We start from the raw sequence: 23,131 nt of genomic DNA on the forward strand, positions 1-23,131 counted from the left end.
TAATAACACATATATAAAAGTATAAAATGTATAAAGCAAATATTACAATGAGAAATTTAAATAACCACTTTCAGAAATGGACAGATCAAGAAGGTTAAAAAAAATTGCAAGAAGAGGAGATTTAAACATCATAAATAACAAGCTGGAAATAATAGAAAGATATAGAATGCTGCATTCGACAATTACAGAATATACATTATTTTCTACCAACATGAAATAGATAACAAAAAGGTTATATACCATATCACAAAGAAAGTATGCAAAAAAAACGATATCATATAAAGCACATTCCAAAACCACAGTGCAATAAAATCGGATACTCACAACAAAAGATAGCTCCCCAAACTGACCCATGAAGTACTAGTGGGTTTGGTAATTCAAAACAATCCTCTAAGGACAATTAATAAAGCTAAATTATGTATGATATTTTAAATCTTCTTAAAAGCAGAGGCCAGCTAAAAAGAGAGTGAAGAATTACTGAACCAAAATCTAAGAGGTTAAAACCCAGAGAAAAAACCCAGCATTCAATATGCCTTTTATCTGAATGGCATTTAACAATTCATAAGGTAAAAAATACAAAAACTGAGTTATAGTTATGAAATGAGGGAGATAAAAAGTAAAATTGCAAGATCCACACAGAGCTGAAAGTCTGAACTCATCCATGTTAAGCTGGAACAATACTTCAATGCTTTGCTTCACCTGGGTGTTTCTGGGATCCTGAAGCCTTGAACTTACTATAAGGTGGCCTGAAACCAGTAGGGCCCCCAGGCTATCAGAATAAGCAAACAAAAATTTTCTCTGGAAGAAGATTCAATTATCCTTTGTCTGAAATTTTCCTACAAATAAGTTTTCAAATACAATGACCAGAATACAAAGAGAGAACTAAGCATACACAGAGAAAGAAAAAACAAAGAATAAAAGACCTACAACATGTATAAGCAAGAAGCAGCTGGAGGGGAAAAAAAGATATACTAGAAAGACTTCAACACAAGAACCTTAAATATTAGGGTTTTCAGACCCAGACTATAAAATTATTATTTTTACTATTATCAAAGAAATAAAAAAAGAGCTTGAAAATATCCTTGGGGAACCGCATACTTTAAAAAGTGGCATCACAGAAGTGAAAAGGAACCAAATGGCAGTTGTAGAACTGAAAAGCAATAAACAAAATTAGAAGTTCAATGAACAGATTTAACAGCAAATTAGACACAGCTGAAGAGATCACTGATGAACCAAAAGATAAGGCGGGGGGTGGGGGAACTACCCAGAATGAAGCATGAAGAGAAAAAATGTATATATGGAAAATATAGATGAAAAGGAATAAGACCCAGGGAATACAGTGAGAATGAATATACATTTAATCAGAATTCCAGATAATAGGATAGAGAATAAACAGAGGCAATATATGAATATATAATGACTGAAAATTTTCCAGAACTTGTGCAATTCACCAACCCATAACTTCACAAAGCTTAACAAATCTCAAACAGGATAAATATTTTTTTGAAATCCACACCTAGACACATCATAATGAAACTACAGAAAGTAAAAGAGAAAGAGGAAAAAATCTTAAATGGAGCCAGAGAAAAAGAGACATGATCTTCAAAGGAGCAACAGCTAGCCTGACATCTCTCAAGAGAAAATATGGATGCTAGGAAACAATAGAATGATATCATCAATGTGCTGAAAGAAGATACTAGCAATCTACCATAATGGTATAAACCCATTATATCTTCATATATTGCTTCTGTTTGTACCCAGGAAGAAAAAAGCCTTCAACAATAAAGGTGAACAGTAGAGAAAACTCCATTTATAGCAACAACAAAGAAGACAAAATATTTAGGAACAGATTTAACAAAAAATATGTAAAACCTATAGAGGAAATTTATTTTAAAACTCCTGAAAGACATAAAAATAGACTTGAACAAACGGAAAAGCATCCCTTCTAAGAACTCTTAAAAAGGAGAAAGGACAGATAAATATCATAAAGATATCAGTCTTCCCTATGTTAATTTAAAATTATAATACAGTCCCAGTAAAAAAGACTGACAAGATTTTTTTATGGAACTAGACAAGATGACACTAAACATGACATGAAAAAAATAAAAAGCAAAAAATTAGGAAAACACTGAAAATATATGCCATAGGTAAAACACAGAGGATTTTCAGGGCAGTAAAAATACTCTGTATGATACTATAATGGATTGTATACAATTTGGACACATTATTTGGACACATATAGGTTTGTGTCCAAACCTATGGACTATACAACATCAAGCATGAACCCTAAGGCAAACTATGGACTTTGGTTGATTATAATCTGTCAGTTTAGGTTCACCAATTGTAACAAGTGTACCACTATGGTGAGAATGTTGGTAAGGGTGGAGAATGTGTGAGGCCAGAGGAAATGTGCAGGGCCAGAGGAAATCCCTGCACCTTCTTCTTAATGTTGCTGTGAACATAAAACTACTCTAAAAAACAATAATAAAGTTTAAAAAATAGATGGAAATAAAGGAAGGAAGGAAGGAAGGAAGGAAGGAAGGAAGGAAGGAAGGAAGGAAGGAAGGAAGGAAGGAAGGAAGGAACGAACAGAGGGAGGGAGGGAGAAGGGAAGAAGGAAGGAAGGAAGGAAGGAAAGAAGGAAGGAAGGAAAGAAGGAAGGAAGGAAGGAAGGAAGGAAATGAAACCATTCAAGTACTATAATAGAAGAAAAACCTGGGTGAACTTTGCTGGAACTTTGAGTTTAGGAAAGGCTTTCTAACTACGGCCTCAAATCCAGATTCTATAAAAGAAAACATTTATAAATTGGACTATATACGAAAAAAATTTTAAAGTCCTGCATGGTTTTATCATAAACAAAGTCAATAGAACAAACTGGGGGAAAACATTTGCAATATATCACAGATAAAGGAACAGTATCCCTATCAGTGTAAAGGACTCTTGAAAATTGGGGGAAATAACATCAATCCTTCAAAACTCTTCAAAAAAATTGAAGAGGAAGAAACAATCCCTAAATCCAGGCAAAAACACTACAAGAAAAAGAAACTACAGACCAAAATGCATCCCTTATGAATTTTGATGCAAAAATCCTCAACAAAATATAGTAACTGAATTCAGCAGCATATTATAATGTATATAATTATGACCAAGTAAGATTTATTCCCAGAAGGCAAGGATGATTTAACATATAAAAATCAATCAATGTAATATATCACATTAATAGAATGAAGGAAAAAAACACATGATCATTTTAATTGATGCAGAAAAGCATTTGACAAAATTCAACATCCTTTCATGATAAAAATACTCAATAAACTAGGACTGAAAGGAAATTTCCTCAACATAATAAAGGCCATATTTGGGAAAACCCATAAACATCATATTCAATTGAAAAACTGAAAACATTTTCTCGAAGATCAAGGAACAAGTCAAGAATGCCTACTTTTGCTTCTTCTATTCAAAATAGTTCTGGGAGTTCTAACCATAGCAATTAGACAAGAAAATGAAATAAAAGGCATCCAAATGGAAAGGAAGAAGTAATATTGTCTCTGTTCACAGATGACATGATCTCATATGTAGAAAATATCCCACACACACGCACACAAAAAAAATGTTAACTCTAATAAATGAGTTCAGGAAAGTTGCAGGATACAAAATCAACACATAAAAAATAGTTGCATTTCTGGGCCGGCCCGGTGGCTCAGGCGGTTGGAGCTCCATGCTCCTGACTCCGAAGGCTGCCGGTTCGATTCCCACATGGGCCAGTGGGCTCTAAACACACACATACACACACACACACACACACACAAAAAGGCCAAAAAAATTGTAAAAAAAAAAAATATATATATATATATAAAAATAAATAAATAAACCCTTTCAAAAAAAAAAAAAAATAGTTGCATTTCTGTGCACTAGCAATGAACAATCCCAAAAGGAATTTAAGAAAATAACTCCATTTACAATAATATGAAAAAGAATAAAATACTCAGGAATAAATTTAACCAAAAAGGAAAACTGTTTGTACACTGAAAACTAAAAAACAATGCTGAAAGAAATTAAAGACAAATAAATGAAAGACATCCCATGGTCATGATTGGAAGACTTAATAGTGTTAAGGTGACAATACGACCCAAATTGATCTACAGATTCAATGCAATCCTCATCAAAATCCCAATGGCATTTTTTGCAGACCAGGAAAAACCAACCATCAAATTCATGTGGAACTTCAAGGGACCCCAAACAGCTAAAACAAACTTGAAAATGAAAAAGTTGAAGGATTCACACTTCCCGACTTAAAAACTTAACTACAAAGGAATAGTAATCCTAAAAGCGTGATGGTGGCATAAGAACAGACATGTAGACAAATGAAATAGAGAGCCCAGAAATAAATCCACATGTATGAGTAAATATCCAAAGGAAACAAAAATGCTAACTCGAAAAGATATCTACACTTGCATGTTCATAGCAGCGTTATTTATCAAAACATAGAAACACCTAAGTGTCCATCAATGGACATATGGATAAAGAAGTTGTAGCACAAACATACAGAGGAATTAGTCAGCCATTAAAAAAAAAGAAAAAGAAATCCTGCCATTGTGACATCATGGATGGACCTCGTAAAATAAGTCAGACAGGGAACGATAAACACTGTATGATCTCACTTATATGTGGACTCTAACAAACAAAAAACAAAACAAACAAACAAAAAAAAACCCAAACTCATAGAAAAAGATCAGATTTGTAGTTACCAGAAGAAAAGGCAATGGGAGGGGGATTGGAAAAAGGTGGTCAAAAAATACAAACTTCCAGTTACAAGGTAAGTTCTGGGGATGACTATAGTTAATACTGTCATGTGATATATAGGAAAGTTATGAGAGAGTAAATACTAAGAGTTCCCAGTGCAAGAAAAACTATGCTCTTTTTCTGCTTTCTCTTTTTTATTGTATTCATATGAGATGATGGATGCTAACTGAACTTATTGTGGTTCAATCATTTCACAAAATATGTACATCAAACCATTATACTGTACACCTTCAATTTATACAATGATGTGTCTACTGTCTCTCAATAAAACTGGAAGAAAAGAATAAATCACTGGTGTCCATCGTTACCAGTTCTGCTCAGTTCTGTACTCTAGCCAGCAGAGAAAGGCATGAAAAGGAAAAAAATAGTACAAAGATTAGAAAGGAAGAACAAAACTGTCATTAACCAGAGATTATCTATACTTGGAAAACCCAAAAGCATCGACATGGAGACTTTTAGCTCATAGCACTATGGCAGGTTACACAATGACTCGACCTAGTCCGCCACCAAATTCTGTGCTTGTTCATTGAGCAAGTGCTCAATACTGTGCACCTGTGTTCCAGTGAAGCATTTCTGAATCACCAGGGACAATGGTTAAAAATGCAGATTTATGGGTCCCACCCCACATTATGGAATCAAAATGTTTACAGCTTAGACCTGATTACATAAGACCTGAGTATATTCATTCTTTAAATTTCCCAGGTGGTTCATTTGTCTACTAAACCATTATGATAGATTCCATAGTATGCTACTATTGTGTTACTACTAATGATTTCTTAGCAATGCTACTAAATAATATTGGTCGATTACAAACCAATAAGCCCTCCTTTCACATCCTAATCCATTTCCATTACAGCTTATTCTAAGCCATCTGTTTCTGAAATCTCTGTCCTTATTCAATTAATTTCCCTGGCCCCTCTGATGTCGACACAGCAGAGGTCTACAAAGCATATGTTCAAAGTAATACTAGTTTCTCATCCAAAAACATACAAGAAATAAAAAAGAGTATGCAATGTTATTTGTTCTGTTTTCTGATAATATAACATAACAAAAAAATCCCAAGTAGCAGACTATTTTTAGTAGAAAGGCAATTTAATGCTATCCATTTCATACTCTATAAGTGAAATATTTTAGCTCATTCCAATAGTCCATTGAAGTTGTCTCTCAAAAAATCCACAATATAGTGAAAATTATTTGGGGCTAATCCTGATGTTTGGCCTAGACTATGGATCAATTCCCAGTTTAAATGTGCAGGCAAATAATTAATAAAGAAAGCACAGGCTGTGTGGTGGAATTTAACTACACCATGATCCTGAGAAGACAGCATTATTGTAACTATTTTTAAGAGTTACAACACAGAGCTCATTAGGTGTCAGTCAGTACAATTTACAAACAAAGGATTTGGTATTAACTTAATAATAAACGTAATAATCATCTCTACAGATAAGGATCTAATTTTACTGCACATGAAAGGAAAATATACATTGTTATTCTCCTAAAGACCTAATGAATTATGAGACTTAAATTTAAATTATTTTTTTAAAAAATCATCTCCCATTGCTCTCTTACACTTGTGCCAGCTAAAGTGAATAGCTAATTATCTCCCAAAGAAACACACACAACACACACACCTCTCTGTCTCTCTCTCTCTTTCTTTCCTTGCTTTTACAGCAAGGATAAATATAGCTACATTGTTGAAGTGCCGTCAATCCTTCAAGATTCATCTCCAATGTTACCTGTCTACAACGTCTCAAACTGGATTCTTTCACTGATGGGGAAATCCCTTTATTCCATCTTGTATCTTGAGCTGCTGATGAGTATTTTACTTCACTTTGGATCATGTTTCACCTTCCCTACCTCCAGTGCTTTGCAAAAAGGAGGTTCTCAATAAATTACTATTGGTGACCATCTAAGTCAGTGTATCAATTCATCAATTAGTTTGATTTGTCTACCCAGAGTAATTCACACTTTTTCAATATATGCTTCTTCACTAAAGAATAAAGAGCCAGTTAAGAAAATAGATTTTTTTTTTACCTAAAAGTAATCACAATAATAACCTAAACTGTTAGAGAAATAAATCCACAGCCCAAAGTGGTGCTGTTTCTATTATAAGCGCTACAGACCTAAGCTGCTGCTTCCAGTACCTGCCAATGCTTCCAGCCCCGCCCTTACTTGTATAGAGGGAAGCCCGCACAGACCTCTTGTGTGCAAATCACCTGGCCTTCTCTACCAGGGTGGAAATAGCTGAGCCACCCATACATGGCTTGGTATTTAAATGATAAAGAAACAAAGAACATTTAAAAAAGCAAGACCACAGCATTCAACAAGTGACCCAAACTTTTAGGTCAAAACTAAGCTCTTTTAAAAGAAAGTCGAAATAAGGAATAACGAAACAGGCAAGAATAAAACACTCAGAGCAACATAAATTTATACATAAGACAACTATTTCTCAAAATTCTTGTTCAGCTTTGGAGGTTCTGTTTGCCTCCCAGCTACAAACACATTCTACACACATGCTGGGAATGCTGCAGAAAAACTCGTCAGTATTCAGAGGCTTAACCCACGGTCCCAGTGCTGGGCCTGCGGGTTTAATCGTCAGACAGCCATTTGTCCTAAGGAGAAGTTAGGGGTTGAAATGCAAATATGCAAACCACGGAGTTTTTCCCCTAAAATAGCTGGAAGGATCCCTATTGCTATTTTAAAAAAAGGAAAAAGGGGGGAAATGCTTGCAATCTTAGGGATTTGTTTAAGTATCTTAGTATAATCCAATTTTGAGTGCGAAAACAATGGAAAGGAACAAACCCACTTTTCCTGGGTAAAATCTATACTCTGGAGAAAAGGTTGACATATGTGTGACAGTTGACTTACCAGATTCACTAAAGATTTATTGATTTATCAATCAGTGCCTTGGGCATTGATTCTCCCCAAGGGAAAATTAACAATCCAACTAAACTAATAAATTTTATTATGAACTAAAATGAATGCAAGAATCAATCCTGTCGTTTTGTACAACATCCAATTACTAAAAAAGTATGTTTATCCTTTGGGGGATAACTAAAATTAAAAATTATTCAACAAAAGAAATGATATATTTAATAGTTATAATTGAAGCCAATAGATATTTTTAAAGGATAGCTTTGACATGCTTTTAAGAAGATAAGGAGCTTTTCACGAAGATGGCGCCGAAAGCGAAGAAGGAAGCCCCTGCCCCTCCCAAAGCCGAAGCCAAAGCGAAGGCTTTGAAGGCAAAGAAAGCCGTCCTAAAAGGCGTCCACAGCCACAAAAAAAAGAAGATCCGGACGTCACCCACCTTCCGAAGGCCCAAGACACTGCGGCTCCGGAGGCAGCCTAAATACCCCCGGAAGAGCGCTCCCAGGAGAAACAAGCTTGACCACTATGCTATCATCAAATTCCCCCTAACTACCGAGTCGGCCATGAAGAAGATAGAAGACAACAATACACTTGTGTTCATTGTGGATGTCAAGGCCAACAAGCACCAGATCAAACAGGCTGTGAAGAAGCTCTATGACATTGACGTGGCCAAGGTCAACACCCTGATCAGGCCTGATGGAGAGAAGAAGGCATATGTTCGGCTGGCTCCTGACTACGATGCTTTGGATGTTGCCAACAAAATTGGGATCATCTAAACTGAGTCCAGCTGGCTAATTCTAAATACAAACGTTTTTCACTGTAAAAAAAAAAAAAAAAAAAAAAAGAAGATAAGGAAATCTCAGAGACATATTGTATAACGGGTTAAGAACATGAGTTTTTAAGACAGACTACCAGAATTGACAGCTGCCTCTACCACTTAGTAGATATATTCTCTTGGGCATCTCTAAGCCTCAGCTTTGTCATCTGTAAAAAGGGGAGAAGTATTTTCCTCAGGGAAATGAATAATAATAATGAATACAAAGCATCTGACATAGTAACTGGCATACTGTCAGCTTTCTATTATGGCGGTTCCATTTTTATTACTGTCATTCTAAAATCACATGAAGTATAATAATACTGTGATGGATTATAGCACAGAGAGGCATCAGAGCTGGAACAGTTCAGAGTACAAAGTGGCTTTCAAGCTTTTGCAAAGGTCTTTCAGTGTCAACTAACCAACAGCTTGAAAAGATTTACTAATTTAATACACAGAGGGTGCCAAAAAATGTATACATATTTTAAGAAAGGAAAACTGTTTTAAAATTCTAATATTCAATATATACCGATAACAAAAGACGAATACAAGTCATGTTTGACTTCTGCAATTACAAGAGGTGCTCAAAGTGGTTACCATCAGCGTCTAGATACTTCTGATTACTTCAGCGGCAAACTACTGCTTGAGCAACGTGGGCTTGTCCACTTGTATATATATTTTTTGGCACCCTGGTATATTAGACTTTCTTTAGTGTTACTCACTGATCAGAAAAATCAACATCCATGAGGATGTTCCTTAAAGGAGGGTCAGCAAACCATAGTCTGTGAGCCTAAGTGGGCCCACCACCAATTTTTATAAACAAAGTTTTATTAAAACACAATCACATTCATACATTGCCCTGGCTCTTTTGGCACAACATTGACAGAGTTGAGTGGCTTTGACCCAAACTGTATAGACTGCTGTTTTAACCATATTACCCTGGGTGAGGTGTGGTGAGGCCAGATGCAGATCAAGAGAGAAACTGGCAAGAGTTTCACAACTTTATTACTCCACAGTTCCCTACAGGGGAATGCGGCACACCATGCAGGGCCACTCAGAGAAAGCACCAGCGTCGATCACAAGGCAGAGGGACAAGGGGACCTGTGGGCAAGGACCTCTATTGTGGAAAGGGAAGGATGAGGCAGGGTAGGCAAGCCTAGCTAATTTGAATCATTTCAGGGTGGCCCTGGGGCATTGGGCCTGCCTTTAGTTGTCAAGTATCTCGCCCAGAGTGTGAGAGCCTGATAAGGAAGGTCATTGGATACCTGGACTTAAAGGGTTGTTCAAGAAGAGGAACTGACCTGCCTCTATTCAGGACCTCCAAACTAGATTGACAGCATTTTTAACAACTCTATTAAATCTGCAAAGCCTAAGATATTTACTATCTGGCACTGGACAGAAAAGTTTGCCGACTCCTGGTCTAAAAAGGAAGCCTGGACATCCAGTCTAAGGTGGAGGTCACAACACATACCCTAAATGCGCTCTCCACAAGTGCTTATAGAAATAACTCAGAGAATTTAAAATAGGTAAAAAGCTGAATCCAAAGTGGGAATGAGGGAAATATGCTCTTAGAAGTCATGGGGTCAGTTCTCAGTCCCACGGGCCACAGAGAATCCAAAGACTCAGATCACAATGGGCCCAGGGTAAGAGGGCTAGATGCTGTGACTATCACCATGGCAACAGAGCCAAGAACTTAGGCTCTGAAGTGTAACAGACCAAAGTTCAAATTTTAGCTCCACCACTTATCAATATCAAGAGCGTACTCTTGAACAAGTTACCTATATTGGTTATCTACTGCTATATAACACATTCTGCCGAAACTTAAGCAGCTTAAAATAATTATTCATTATCTCAAACAGTTTCTGAAGATCAGGAATCCAGAAGCAGCTTAACTGGGTGGTTTGGGCTCAGGATCTCAGTATTCCTTACCCCATGGGCCTCTCAATAGGCTGCCTGAGTATCCTTACAACACTTTCCCAGAACATGTGATCTGAGAGAAAGAAAGCAACACAGTGCCCAAGAAGGAAACCACAGTTTTTCATACCCTAATCTCAGAAGACACATACTCTCACTTCCATTGTATATTATTGGTCCCAGGGACCAGCCTTGGTATAAGGTTGCAGGGAACTACCTGAACATATAAATAGCAGGAGGTGGGGATCATTGGGGACTATCTTGGAAGCTGGATACTACATTTACCAAATTTCTCCAAGTTTCAATTCTATCATCCGTAAAGTTGTAATAATAATGGTACTTGGCTCATAAGGTAATTTATAAGGTTTAGGTGAGAGAATGCATTTGAAGCCCTCTTAGCTTGGCAGTCAGTGAAGCACTCAGTAAATGCTAGCAGCAGTTATCAACCTCCTTTTTGTTATTCCTACTGGTGCTACTTCCATAACAATAACAAAAGGGAAAAAACTTTTCCACACCTCACAGGGAAGTTCCCTGACCTTGGCTACTTTCAGGGAAGCTCTCTTCCTACTCCACACTGGCCATTGTAACTCTGTCTGAAAAAATAAACAACCCCAAGCAAATCCAAACTATTCTCTTCTCCTCTCATCTTGACCTGAAATATTTGAAACAGGCACCCATAACATAATAACTCATCAAACCCATTATTATTATTTGAGCATTGCTCAAACACAGTTCCCGCTATAAAGATGAACCAAAAAGTTGTCAGAGAATAAAATATCCAATAGCTTAAAATGAGAGGGATTACCCCCTTTCAAATAAACTCATTGAAGAAATTGGAGAAACTTCAGAAAATATCAACTTGAATATTTAAGACACTTATTTATTTAACAAATATTTATTGATCGATTGCTATGCAATAGGCACTGTTCTAGGAGATATAAAACAACCTGAATAGAACAGACAAAAATTATGGTATTTGCAGGCCAGTGGAAAATAAGCAAATATATAAATAGGTTAAAAAAAAGGGAGGGAGTATGTTAGATGGTAGGTAAGTTAGAATGTAAGGAGGTAAGTGGATATACAAGAGGAGAAGTCTGAAGGGAGGATATAAATTTGGACTTTCCATTTCAGAGATGACATTTAAAACCTTGAGACTGGATGTGATTACCAAAGGAATGAGGGTAGACAGAGAAAAGAACAGGTCCGAGGTCTAATTCCTGGGTCATTTCAGCAGTTACAGATAGGAAAATAAAGAGAAAGCAGCAAAGGATTCTGAGAAGAAGTGGCCAATAAGGTAGAAGGAAACCCAAGAGAGTGGTGTCCCAACCAGAAGCCAGTGAAAAAAGGGTATCAGGGAAATGATTATCTGTGTCAGACACCATTAATAGGTCAAGTACTATGAGGAGGTGAATTCACCAATGGATTTAGCAACACAGAGGTTACTGGTAACTTTGAAATGAGATATATTGATGAAGTGGTGAGAGGAACAACAGACTGGAATGGCTTCAAGAAGGAATGGGTGAACTGGAGATAGTGAATATAATAACTCAAGGATTTGCACTATAAAGAGAAGCAAGAAATGCGTAATAGAGGAGAATATGGGGCAATGAAAGGATTTCACTCATCATAATGGGAATAATCCAGTAGAGAAGAAAAATTTGATGATGCAGGAAAGAAAAAGAGAATTGCTGCAATGAGTCCTTGAGAAGGTGAGACGGGAAAGGATTTAGTGCCCGTGGAAGGCTGGTCTCAGACAAGCGCAGAAAGCCCATCCACAGGAATAGGGGGGAAGGCAGAGTGCATGGGCAGCAAGACAGGAAGTGGGGTAGGTGTGTCCCATAGAGCCCTGCTCCTCCTTATTACACTGCTGAGGGAATAGGGTTGGAATGACCCCTCTGTTTGCCTGCATGCTTCCCTAAGACCTGTGAGAGAGCAACCATGTTGAACAGCATCATACCATCATTGCCTAGAACAAAGCCTGACACGCAACAAAAATATGATTGGCTCAATGAAACAAAATGAGTGAACGTGAATTTTGTTTTAAAGACATAAAAAAACTGCAAAGCTAGAAAATTTAATACAAGTGTGGTAACGGCACAAGACAAAACAGATGGATCAATGAAAATGAATTTAAAAATCTAAAAACAAACCCAAATGTAAGTATGTGTACACACACTCACCATGTGTACACATATCACATATGTACACACACAAATTACAATAAAAGTGGCATTACCAATTACAGTAATAGCATAAAATACTTAATAAATGCTATTACTACAACCTGTTAAATACTCAGGAAAAAATAATATTTGTTATGTTACATACACTACATGCAAAAAGGAATTACAGATGAATTAGAGGTTTCAATTTTTTAAATGAATATATGAATAAATAAATAAATATTTATTTATTTATTTATAAATTTTATTTTAAATATTTATTTATAAATTTATAAATATAAATAAATAAATATATGAATATTTGTACACACTTATATCAAACCAAAGCCCTGGCTATAGCTGCGACTGCAGCTCTGCCTCCAGCTCAGGACCAGGCCACAGCTCCCAGAGGTGCCCAGGCCCCCAGGAAGCCTCCAGAGTAGACGCCTCTGTCTGCCAACGTCAGAACAAAAGGACTCATGTGACCCCTGATTTGCTATCTGCATGAGGCTGGTGTTCTCCTGTACTATTTGTACAAATAAACCCAAGGGAGGATCTGTCAATCAAAAAAAAAAAAAAGAAAGAAAGGAAAAAGAAGACAAATATCATTTAAAAAAAAAACAAGAAAAATTTAAATGCAAATTGTAAAGCGGGAAGGTCACTTCTAATATACATGAGATTCTAACATATTCTCTATTATATATAAAGAATGCTTAAACATGCATACCAAACACATATGTGCATATATGTGTGTATGTGTATGTATACGTGTATGTACATCCACGTTTCCTAGCAAATTAAAAGCAAAACACCCCAGTAGCAATGAGTATACCTAGTGTCCATATCTCGGTCACTAACACCATTCCACATTATAAAGAATCATGGGTCCTTGGAGAAATAAATGAATTCTAGGACTGGGAAGGTTTATAATGCGCCTGGAATATCCTGTTAAACCAGAAAGTAAGGAAGTGCTCGCCAAAAATGATAGAGGCTCAGAAAAACTAGGAGACAGATTGAAGCAGCTACGACAGTCCAAATTTAGGATGATTTGAGCCCCCTAAAAAAAGAAATACAAATGAATTATAAATCGTTGCAAAAAAAAATCCATGAGTGCATATGGAAGATAGATAGATAGATAAGATAGATAGATAGATAGATAGATAGATAGATAGATAGATAGATAGATAGATAGATAGATAGATAGATGAGGAATGGAGAGACAGACAGGAGAGAAGGGAGAATTGTGGCTTACAGTACCAACTATATGCTGAGTACCAACTAGAAAACATGGCGGGAGTGCTACAGTTGGAAAATCATCATTTTAAAACCATAGAAAAGACTTGTTAGGCAAGGATCATCAATGGATGCTAAATCCATGGGGAAATTTTGACAAGGAGCACATATTTGCATAGTCTTAAAGTGTTTCTTCATAGATGGCTTACTAGTTTTAAAGGGAAAAATAGTTACTATCTAGTGAAGAAATAGGACAACAGCTTGATTACATGACCAACAAACATAACGTTGCCGTTGTGGGGCTATGGATATGCTCAGGACACATATTATATAAATGGCATTCCAACCAAGAATGCATTTCCTAATCCAGTCATAAAGAAACTTCAGAGCCATGAAAAATCAGGAACATTCTAATAAAAAAAAAAAGAAACGAGGTATCATATTTGCAATGATCTGAATATTTACATCCACCCCAAATTCCGGTTAGAAATTGAATCCCCCAGGTGATGGTATTAGGCTGTAGGGCCACTGGGAGGTGATTAAGCCACAAGTGCAGAGCCCTCACATGCGGAGACCCCAGAAAGTTGCCTCATCTCTTCCACCAATTGAGGACATAGTAAAGTAAAGAACTCCGCAATCCAGACGAGGGCCCTCACTGGGAATCCAACCATGCACTCACCCTGATCTTAGATTTCCAGCTTCCCAAACTGTGAGCAATAAATAGCTGTTGTTCATAAGCCACCAGTCTGTAGTATTGTGTTATAGCAGCCCGAATGGACTAAGACTCTATTCTTTGAAATTGTCAATGTCATAAAAGACAAAAGCTGTAGAAATGTTCCAGCTTAAAGGAGCCTAAAGAGATATGACACCTAAATACAATATCTGATCTAGACTGAATCTTGAGGAAAGGAAAATAATGCTATAAAGGACATTACTGGGTCATTTGGCAATATTGGGATGCTGACAGTAGATGAGTTGAAAGTGTGACGCAAATTTACGGAAGTTGCTCATTGCACTTTGGTAATGTACAAGAACATTCTTATTCTTAGGTAATATACACAAACATATTTGGAGGTAAAGGGCCATAATGTATGCAACTTTACTCTCAAATGGTTCAGAAACAAAATCAATGTATAGAGATTTAATAATTTAAAAATGGACAAAATATTAATAATATATGAATCTGGATAAAGTGTATACAGGTGTTCTTTGTACTAGATCGAAACTTGCAACTTTTCTATAACTGTGAAATTATTTCTGAATGAAAAGTTGGGGGGGGGGCGTTTGTTTGTTTTTTAAATCAGAACAAAAAACTAACAACCCAATCAGAAAAATTGGCACAGGACATGGACAGACCACGCACATAAGAATAAATATGTGTGCTAAGTGAAATAAATCAGTCAAAGAAAGACAAATATCTTATGATCTCACATATATGTGGAATCTAAAGAACTGAATAAACGAGCAAAGTAAACAGAAATAGTATCAGAGATATAGAGGAAAAACTGATGGTTGCTAAAAGGGAGGAGGGTAGGGATGAGGGAGAAGGGGAAAGGATTAGACAGCATAAATTGGTAACTACAATATTGCCATGGGGATATGAAAGACAGTTTGGGGAATATAATCGATAATGTTGTAATGATTTTGTAGGGTGTCAGATGGGTACCTGTCTTATTAGGGAGACCACTTCAGGGACGGTGTAGATGCCTGACCATGGAACTGTACACCTGAAGCTGACACTGAATATAATTGTATGTCGACTATAATTTAATATATATATAGTCATGGGATGTGGAGTATAGCATAGAGAATAGAGTCAATGGAATTGTAATAGATATATATGATGTCAGAGAGGCAATAGATTGGGGAGAGAGGTTATCACTTTGTGAGGGGTGAAATGTCTAACTATTGCATTGTTTTGTACACCTGAAACTAATAAAAGAGAGAAAGAAAAAAAAAGAAGAAATATATGAAAGAATATTTAGCCTTAGTAAGAATAAAAATGCAAATTAAAATGTCTGTCACTTCATTCAAGTCTAGCAATGTCACCTTATCAGTTAGGCTTACCTCGACTTCTCTAACTAAAACTGCACCCTTTTCATTCCTATCCCTTACCCGCTCTCTTTTTTTCAATAGCACTTAATTGCTTTCTAAACTACTAAATGATTTGCTCATTGATTATATTTATTATGTATGTAATACATACATATCTCCTCCCCTAGAATATAAGTTTCAAGAGGTCAGGGATTGTTTTTCTTCACTAATCGAACTCACGTACTAAGAATAATACCTGGAACGCGGTCAGCAATCAATATATAGCTGTGCACTGAAGGCAGCACATTAACAATGTTTGGGATGGATTGGAAGAATCAACATAGTTAAAATGGCCATATTACCCAAAGCCATATACAGATTTAATGCAATCCCCATTAAAATCCCAATGGCATTTTTTAAAGAAATAGAACAAAAAATCATCAGATTTGTTTGGAACCACAAAAGACCCCGAATAGCCAAAGCAATATTTAAAAAAAAGAACAATACTGGAGGTATCACACTCCCTGATTTTTGCTTGTACTACAGGGCTACAATAATCAAAACAGCTTGGTATTGGCGGAAAAAAAGACACATAGACCAATGGAATAGAATTGAGAACCCAGAAATAAAACCACATAAATATGGACAGATAATTTTTGACAAAGAAGCTAAAAACATACAATGGAGGAAAGACAGCCTCTTCAATAAATGGTGCTGGCAAAATTGGATAGCTACATGCAAAAGAATGAAACTGGACTGCTATCTGTCACCATGAACCAAAATTAATTCAACAAAGTTTGGGGTGTTGTTGTTTTGGGGTTTTTTTTTAGGGGAACAGGACTTTATTGGGGAACAGTGTGTACTTCCAGGTCTTTTTCCAAGTCAAGTTGTTGTCCTTTCAATCTTAGTTGTGGAGGGCGCAGCTCAGCTACACGTCCAGTTGCTGTTGTTAGTTGCAGGGGGCGCAGCCCACCATCCGTTGTGGGACTCGAGGAATCGAACCAGCAACCTTGTGGTTGAGAGTCCACTGACTGGCCCATGTGGGAATCGAACTGGCAGCCTTCGGAATTAGGAGCATGGAACTCTAACCACCTGAGCCACCGGGCCGGCCCAATTTTGGGTTTTTTTTTTAAATAATAATAATGTCCACGGTAAACAAGTGTGTGAATAACCCAGGCTCCCTCAAGTACTGCTGATAGGAGGGCAAACTGATTTTAAATGAACCACATATATTCATACTCATACTATCAAAGGCTAAACAATCATTAAAAGTGTTGATGTGCAATGCAACAAGATGCTCATTACATTGTTATGTGAAAAATACAAATTACAAAATAGCATGAACAGTATGTTTCCACTGTATTTTTGGAAAAGAAAAAAAAATTGAGAAAAGCAGAGAGTGCATATAACAAAATCTTATTTATGAGGTGAGATTACAGGTGTTTTTTTACTTTCTTCTTTTGCCATATTTATTTTCTATAATGAATATGTATTAGACGTGTAGCAAGCCGGGAAAACCTTTTTTAAAAGGAGAAAATAGGAACTACCTAGTCAATATAAATATGCTTTCCTGTTTGAACAAGGATACCAGAAGAGTAAAAAAATATTTTGAAAGCTTCAATATATAGTTATATTAAATGGAAACTAGCAAACAAAAAGAGATGGGGAACCAAATATATACGAAAATGTCTTCACTATTGTCTATTGTTTTTAAACTGTGAGAAGTATAAATGTGCATTAAATAAATTTTACAAAAGTTTCTAAATAAAGAGGCCATCCTCTCTTGATAAGACTAGATACTCTTTTGTAACAAAATTCACAAATTCTGATCATCCCTGAAGCCACACCTAATCTGCTGGCTGAGCACGAATCTGACTTTGGGCCTGGGCTGGGGGCATGTGATGCTGTGTGAAAGCCATTCACCCCTGCCAACCAGGCTAACCACTGGAAACAGCACAGTTTAGTGTGAAAATTAATTCAGGGAGGCTTAACCACAAAACGGAATTGTTAAAAAAAAAAAAAAAAAAGGTCTGCAGTTTATAAAATTATAGATTCATTATGACTCCCAACACCAGGTGCATTATAACAACTAAACATACATAAGACATCTTTTTTAATCTATCAGATAATTACGCAGACTATGAGGACATTTTGGCAACTAATATAAAATACCGCCCTCTGGTGTTGAGGTCATTCCATATTTATTAACATAACGAAAAGAAAAAAGAAAAGCCTTTCTAAGTATAAATACTACTATCTTGAGGAACTTGTGGTTCTGGCTTGCAAAACTCAGAACACAAAATCCCACAGGATTTTACTGGAATATATTGTAGATACCTTCCCTATTGTGTCTGAAAAATATCAAGTAATGTTATTACAAACTGTCTTAGCCAGCTCATATCAGAGCATCTTTCCAGTAATTATATTCAACTATCTCTCTGAAGAAAAAAGAATTCTTAAGAGTTTCTGCTAGGAAGGGGTTTCTGGAAAATAAATCAAAGATTTTTTTAAACAGGAAAATTTCTATTAGTTTTGGTAGAAAGAATAAAAATAAAAAATACATATATGTAATATATGTAACATATTATATATATATATTATATATATGATATATATAATATATATATAATATATAATATTACATATTATATATTATAGAAGTCTTAAAATGTGAGACAATTTTTATGAATAACTTTTAAAAATAAAATCACTTTTAAAAATAAAAGTGATTATATATATTATATTATATATTGTATTATATATTATATATGATATATGATATATGATATATTATATATTATATATTATATATTATATATTATATATTATATATTACATATTACAGAAGTCTTTTACAATGTGAGACAATTTTTATGAATAACAAACAACAACCTTTGTAAAGAAGCTGGATTGACTATCTGTATATTGATCATCCTACTCCTGCCTAAAGGTACTTCAAGAAGATAATTTGGGAAGGAGGTTTTGATAGTTACACATACAGGAAATTACCTGTGCAAATTCAGCAGAAAAATTCAAAACAGTAATGAAATATAAGTAACACTGTTATCATTGAGCTAAACACAAACTTGAAAGAGGTTATTTTAATGATGGGGAAATAATATTCAAGTTTTTTTACGTAAATAGAGTTTACAATGTCTACTCAATCTGGATATATATGTATATAACAAGCTCAAGTAACTACAATTTTTAACTTATCAGATCTGAGACTTAGAATTTATAGATATTGTGATATTTATTTTAAAAAATTATCTGAATTTCACCATTTTTGAAAGAGTTGTATTTTAAGCAAATTATTCCTGTATTCTACTCATTTTGTATTTAAAACTTCTTAATAAAGATTTAACAAAGTGATTGAAATTAATAAAAATAATATCAACCAAACGAATTTTTGACATAAATTTCTGAAAGAAATGATACTAATACTAATTATGGCTAATTTTTATTGAATACTTCATATGTATCAGGCACTAACACGTACTTTGCCAGAATTATCCCATTTAATCATCCCAAACTTCATAAGGTAGGTGTACCCCTATTTTATAGAGGAAAATGAGGATGAATATACAGAAGTTACTAACTTTGCCAATATCATATAGCTAGAAAATGGGAAGTACCCTTAAAACCCAAGAATTCTGACTCCAGGAGCCATGTTCTTAACTCTCTAGGGAAGAGTTGATCACTAGGGAAGAGTGTATTTGTAACAATCTGGTTACCCAAGTTTGAACAATATAAAATGAACTAATTTTCTACACTTGTACCATACATAACAAAAGATTAATACCCAGAATTTGGAAAGAGTTCCTACAAATAAGAAACACAATCCAATACAAAAATAGGGGGCAAATATGCAGTCATCAAGTGTATATCACTTGTCCTAATCTGTCCCCTAAATTCCAAATGCTATATACCCATGCCTACTTGTTACTTCCACTTTGGCACAGCTGCCAAAAACTTATGTAAGGTAGCTGTATTAATTTCCTAAGGCTGCTATAACAAAGTACCAAAAAGTGCGTAGCTTAAATCAACAGAAGTTTACTCTCTCACAGTTCTGGGGGTTAGAAGTTCAAATTAAAGATGTCAGCAAGACCATACTCCCACCATAGTCTCTAGAGAAGAGTCCTTTTTTGCCTCTTCCAGCGTCTGGTTGTTGCTGACAACCCTTGATGGTCTTTGGCTAGGGGAGCATAACTTCAATCTCTACTTTCACCCACATGTGGCCATCTTCTCTCTGTTACTGTCTCTCTGTGTCCAAATTTCCCTCTTATAAGAACACCAGCCATTGGCTCAGGGCCCACCCTAATCCAGTATGATCTCTTCTTAACTTGATTACTTCTGCAAAGATCCTATTTTCAAATAAGGTCAGAGTGGCAGGGTAGGACTTATCTTTTTAAGGGATACAATTAACATATCTTTTTAAGGGATACAATTCAACCCAATAAAGTGTCGTTTCAAGTTCGTAAGAGTTTCTAATTCCACCAATGGGCTGTAAGTGTGTACGTTTCAAACATAAATTTAAATACATTTGCATACATACAACACATAGGCATACATCCACAAATATATACACATATAAACAAACATGTTCAAAAAAAGGACAATTTCTATAAAGGATAGGCTCTAGATTATACTGAATGTTATACTAATTTTAATATTACTTCTATCCATTCATAAAGGAAACCTTTCTAAGAAAACGCATTTAACAAAAAAAGTTTCCTGTAAGATTATTCAAAGTACTAAATTCTCTGGCCAAATGGTTCCTTAAAAAAATATTTTTGAAAACAAGCAATGTGCGAGTTCCACACCCAAACGTGACAGAGTGACTAGAATTAGACTTGACTTCCCACTGTAAACAACTGAAAACTTGGACAAAATATATAAACAAACTGTTTTCAGACATTGAGCAATCAGCAGCACAAGACTGTGACCCCAGAAAACAGAGAAACAAATAGTGTGAGCCTTACAATTATCCTGATTTTTTTGCCTGGAAGTATTTACCAAGACCCTAAAAGCTTATAGCAACCTCGCTGAGGTGAAAAGAAAGATAAGAGTTTTGCAAACATGAGGTAAATGGAATTTATGGGGCAGTGTACCACCAGAGAGGAGGGAGTCATACAGAGAAAGAGCTCCAGATATGTACAGTGTTCCCCTTGAATTGCTGGCTGAATTCCAAGCCATTCAGGCATAAAGTGAGACACAACAAAGCAGAGCAAAGAAAAAGCTCTTGAGAAAGGACAGATACCAGACAGACATATACTGAAAAATTACTGGAATTCACAGTGTTTGGATGTTTGATGTTTGGATACCAATCAACTAGAAGAAAATGACCTTGTTGAAAATTCTGGACATGGAGCAGATATACTAGAAAGGCCACAGATAGGTAGTAAGTGGACTAAACTAGCCCTACTGTAAAGGTTCTTCTAGAGTCACTCTCACAAAGTTTAAAGACAAGATTCAATAAGATCAAGTTAATCCATAGATAAATCATTCAGCTTCCAAAACAAAATAAAATTCAATACAGAATTAAGGAAAATCAAACGAAATCAATACTAAGCAAAATGATATTTACATCATCTAGCATCAAATTAAAAGTTACTAGGCATAAAAAAAAAAAAAACCAGAAAAATGTTACCTATAACCAGGAGAAAAATTAGTCAATAGAAACAGATCTACAAACTATTGAGAGGATAAAACAAGCAAACAAAGAATTTAAAAGAGATTCTATATATGTTCAAAGACTTCAAAGAAAACCTCATCACAATGAAAATAAAATTTAAAAGAACCAAATGGAACATCTATAGATGAAAAATACAATATCTGAAAGGGGAAATTCACTTCATGGCCTTAAGAGCAGACTGGATACTGTAGGAGAAAGGATTGGTAAACTTAGAGACAAAGCAGTAGAAACTTTCCAAATTAAAGGACAGAGAAATTTAAAAGCCGAAAAGAAGAAATTAATAGAGCCTGTCTGATCTTGTCAGAAGTTATGACATGTTCTGACATATCTGTAATAGAAAGGTGGAATGTGGGCAGAAAAAATATAGACTAGTGGAAATTTTTTTAGATTTTTCTGAAACTATAAACTCACAGATACAAGAATCTCACCAAACTCTAAGTATGAAAAACACAGAGAAAACAATGCAAAGAATCATCATAGTCAAATTGCTAAAATCCAAGAAGAGAAAAGCTTAAGAACACCTAGAGAAAAAGAGTCATTAAGGACAGAGAAATAAAGATAAGAATTATCACATGCTTGTCTTCAGAAACAACGCTAAACAACGCTAAGCTGAGAGACAATGGACTAACACCTTTAAAGTGCTAAATATACAGAGGGTGCTGAAAAAATGTATACACATTTTAAGAAAGAAAAAAATTGTATTAAAATTGTAATAGTATATACTGATAACAAAAGATGAATACACGTCATGTGTATACATTTTTTGGCACCTCCATTATATATTCAACCTTAAAAAAAATCATTAAAAATTCCCCCTAAGGCTAATATCCAAAATATACAAGGAACTCATGAAACTCAACAACAAAAAAACAAACAACCCAATTGAAAAATGGACAGAGGACCTGAAGAGACATTTCTCCAAAGAGGACATACAAATGGCAAATAGACATATGAAAAAATGCTCAACATCGCTAATCATCAGAGAAATGCAAATGAAAACCACAATGAGATATCACCTCACCCCAGTCAGAATGGCTTTCATCAACAAGACAAATAGTAACAAGTGTTGGAGAGGCTGTGGAGAAAAAGGAACTCTCATACACTGTTGGTGGGAATGCAGACTGGTGCAGCCGCTATGGAAGGCAGTGTGGAGGTTCCTCAAGAAATTACGAATAGAATTACCATATGACCCAGCAATCGCTCTCCTGGGTATCTACCCCAAAAATATAAAAGCATTTCTCTATAGAGACACGTGTACTCCAATGTTCATTGCAGCTTTGTTTACGGTGGCCAAGACATGGAAACAACCAAAATGTCCTTCGATAGATGAATGGATAAAGAAGTTGTGGTACATATACACAATGGAATACTATTCGGCGTTAAGGAAAGATGATATAGGAGCATTTGTGACAACATGGATGGATCTTGAGAGTATAATGCTAAGTGAAATAAGTCAGACAGAAAAAGCAGAGAACACTATGATTTCACTGATATGTGGTATATAAACCAAAAAGAACAAGACAAACAAATGAGAAACAAAAACTCATAGACACAGACAATAATTTAATGGTTACCAGAGGGTAAGGGGGTGGGGGGTGGGTGATG

At 35.6% G+C, this 23,131-nt stretch overlaps 1 protein-coding gene across 1 annotated transcript; it reads left to right on the forward strand.

The window, feature by feature from the left end:
* Positions 1-7,973: 7,973 nt before the first annotated feature.
* LOC308489825 (large ribosomal subunit protein uL23) lies at positions 7,974-8,517 on the forward strand. Its single transcript, XM_081031460.1, has one exon. It carries the CDS (start codon positions 7,980-7,982, stop codon positions 8,448-8,450), a length of 471 nt encoding a protein of 156 aa, XP_080887586.1. The 5' UTR covers positions 7,974-7,979; the 3' UTR covers positions 8,451-8,517.
* Positions 8,518-23,131: the final 14,614 nt, after the last annotated feature.

The sequence above is a fragment of the Rhinolophus hipposideros genome (assembly GCF_964194185.1).
Source record: "Rhinolophus hipposideros genome assembly, chromosome: 21".
Lineage (NCBI taxonomy): Eukaryota > Metazoa > Chordata > Mammalia > Chiroptera > Rhinolophidae > Rhinolophus > Rhinolophus hipposideros.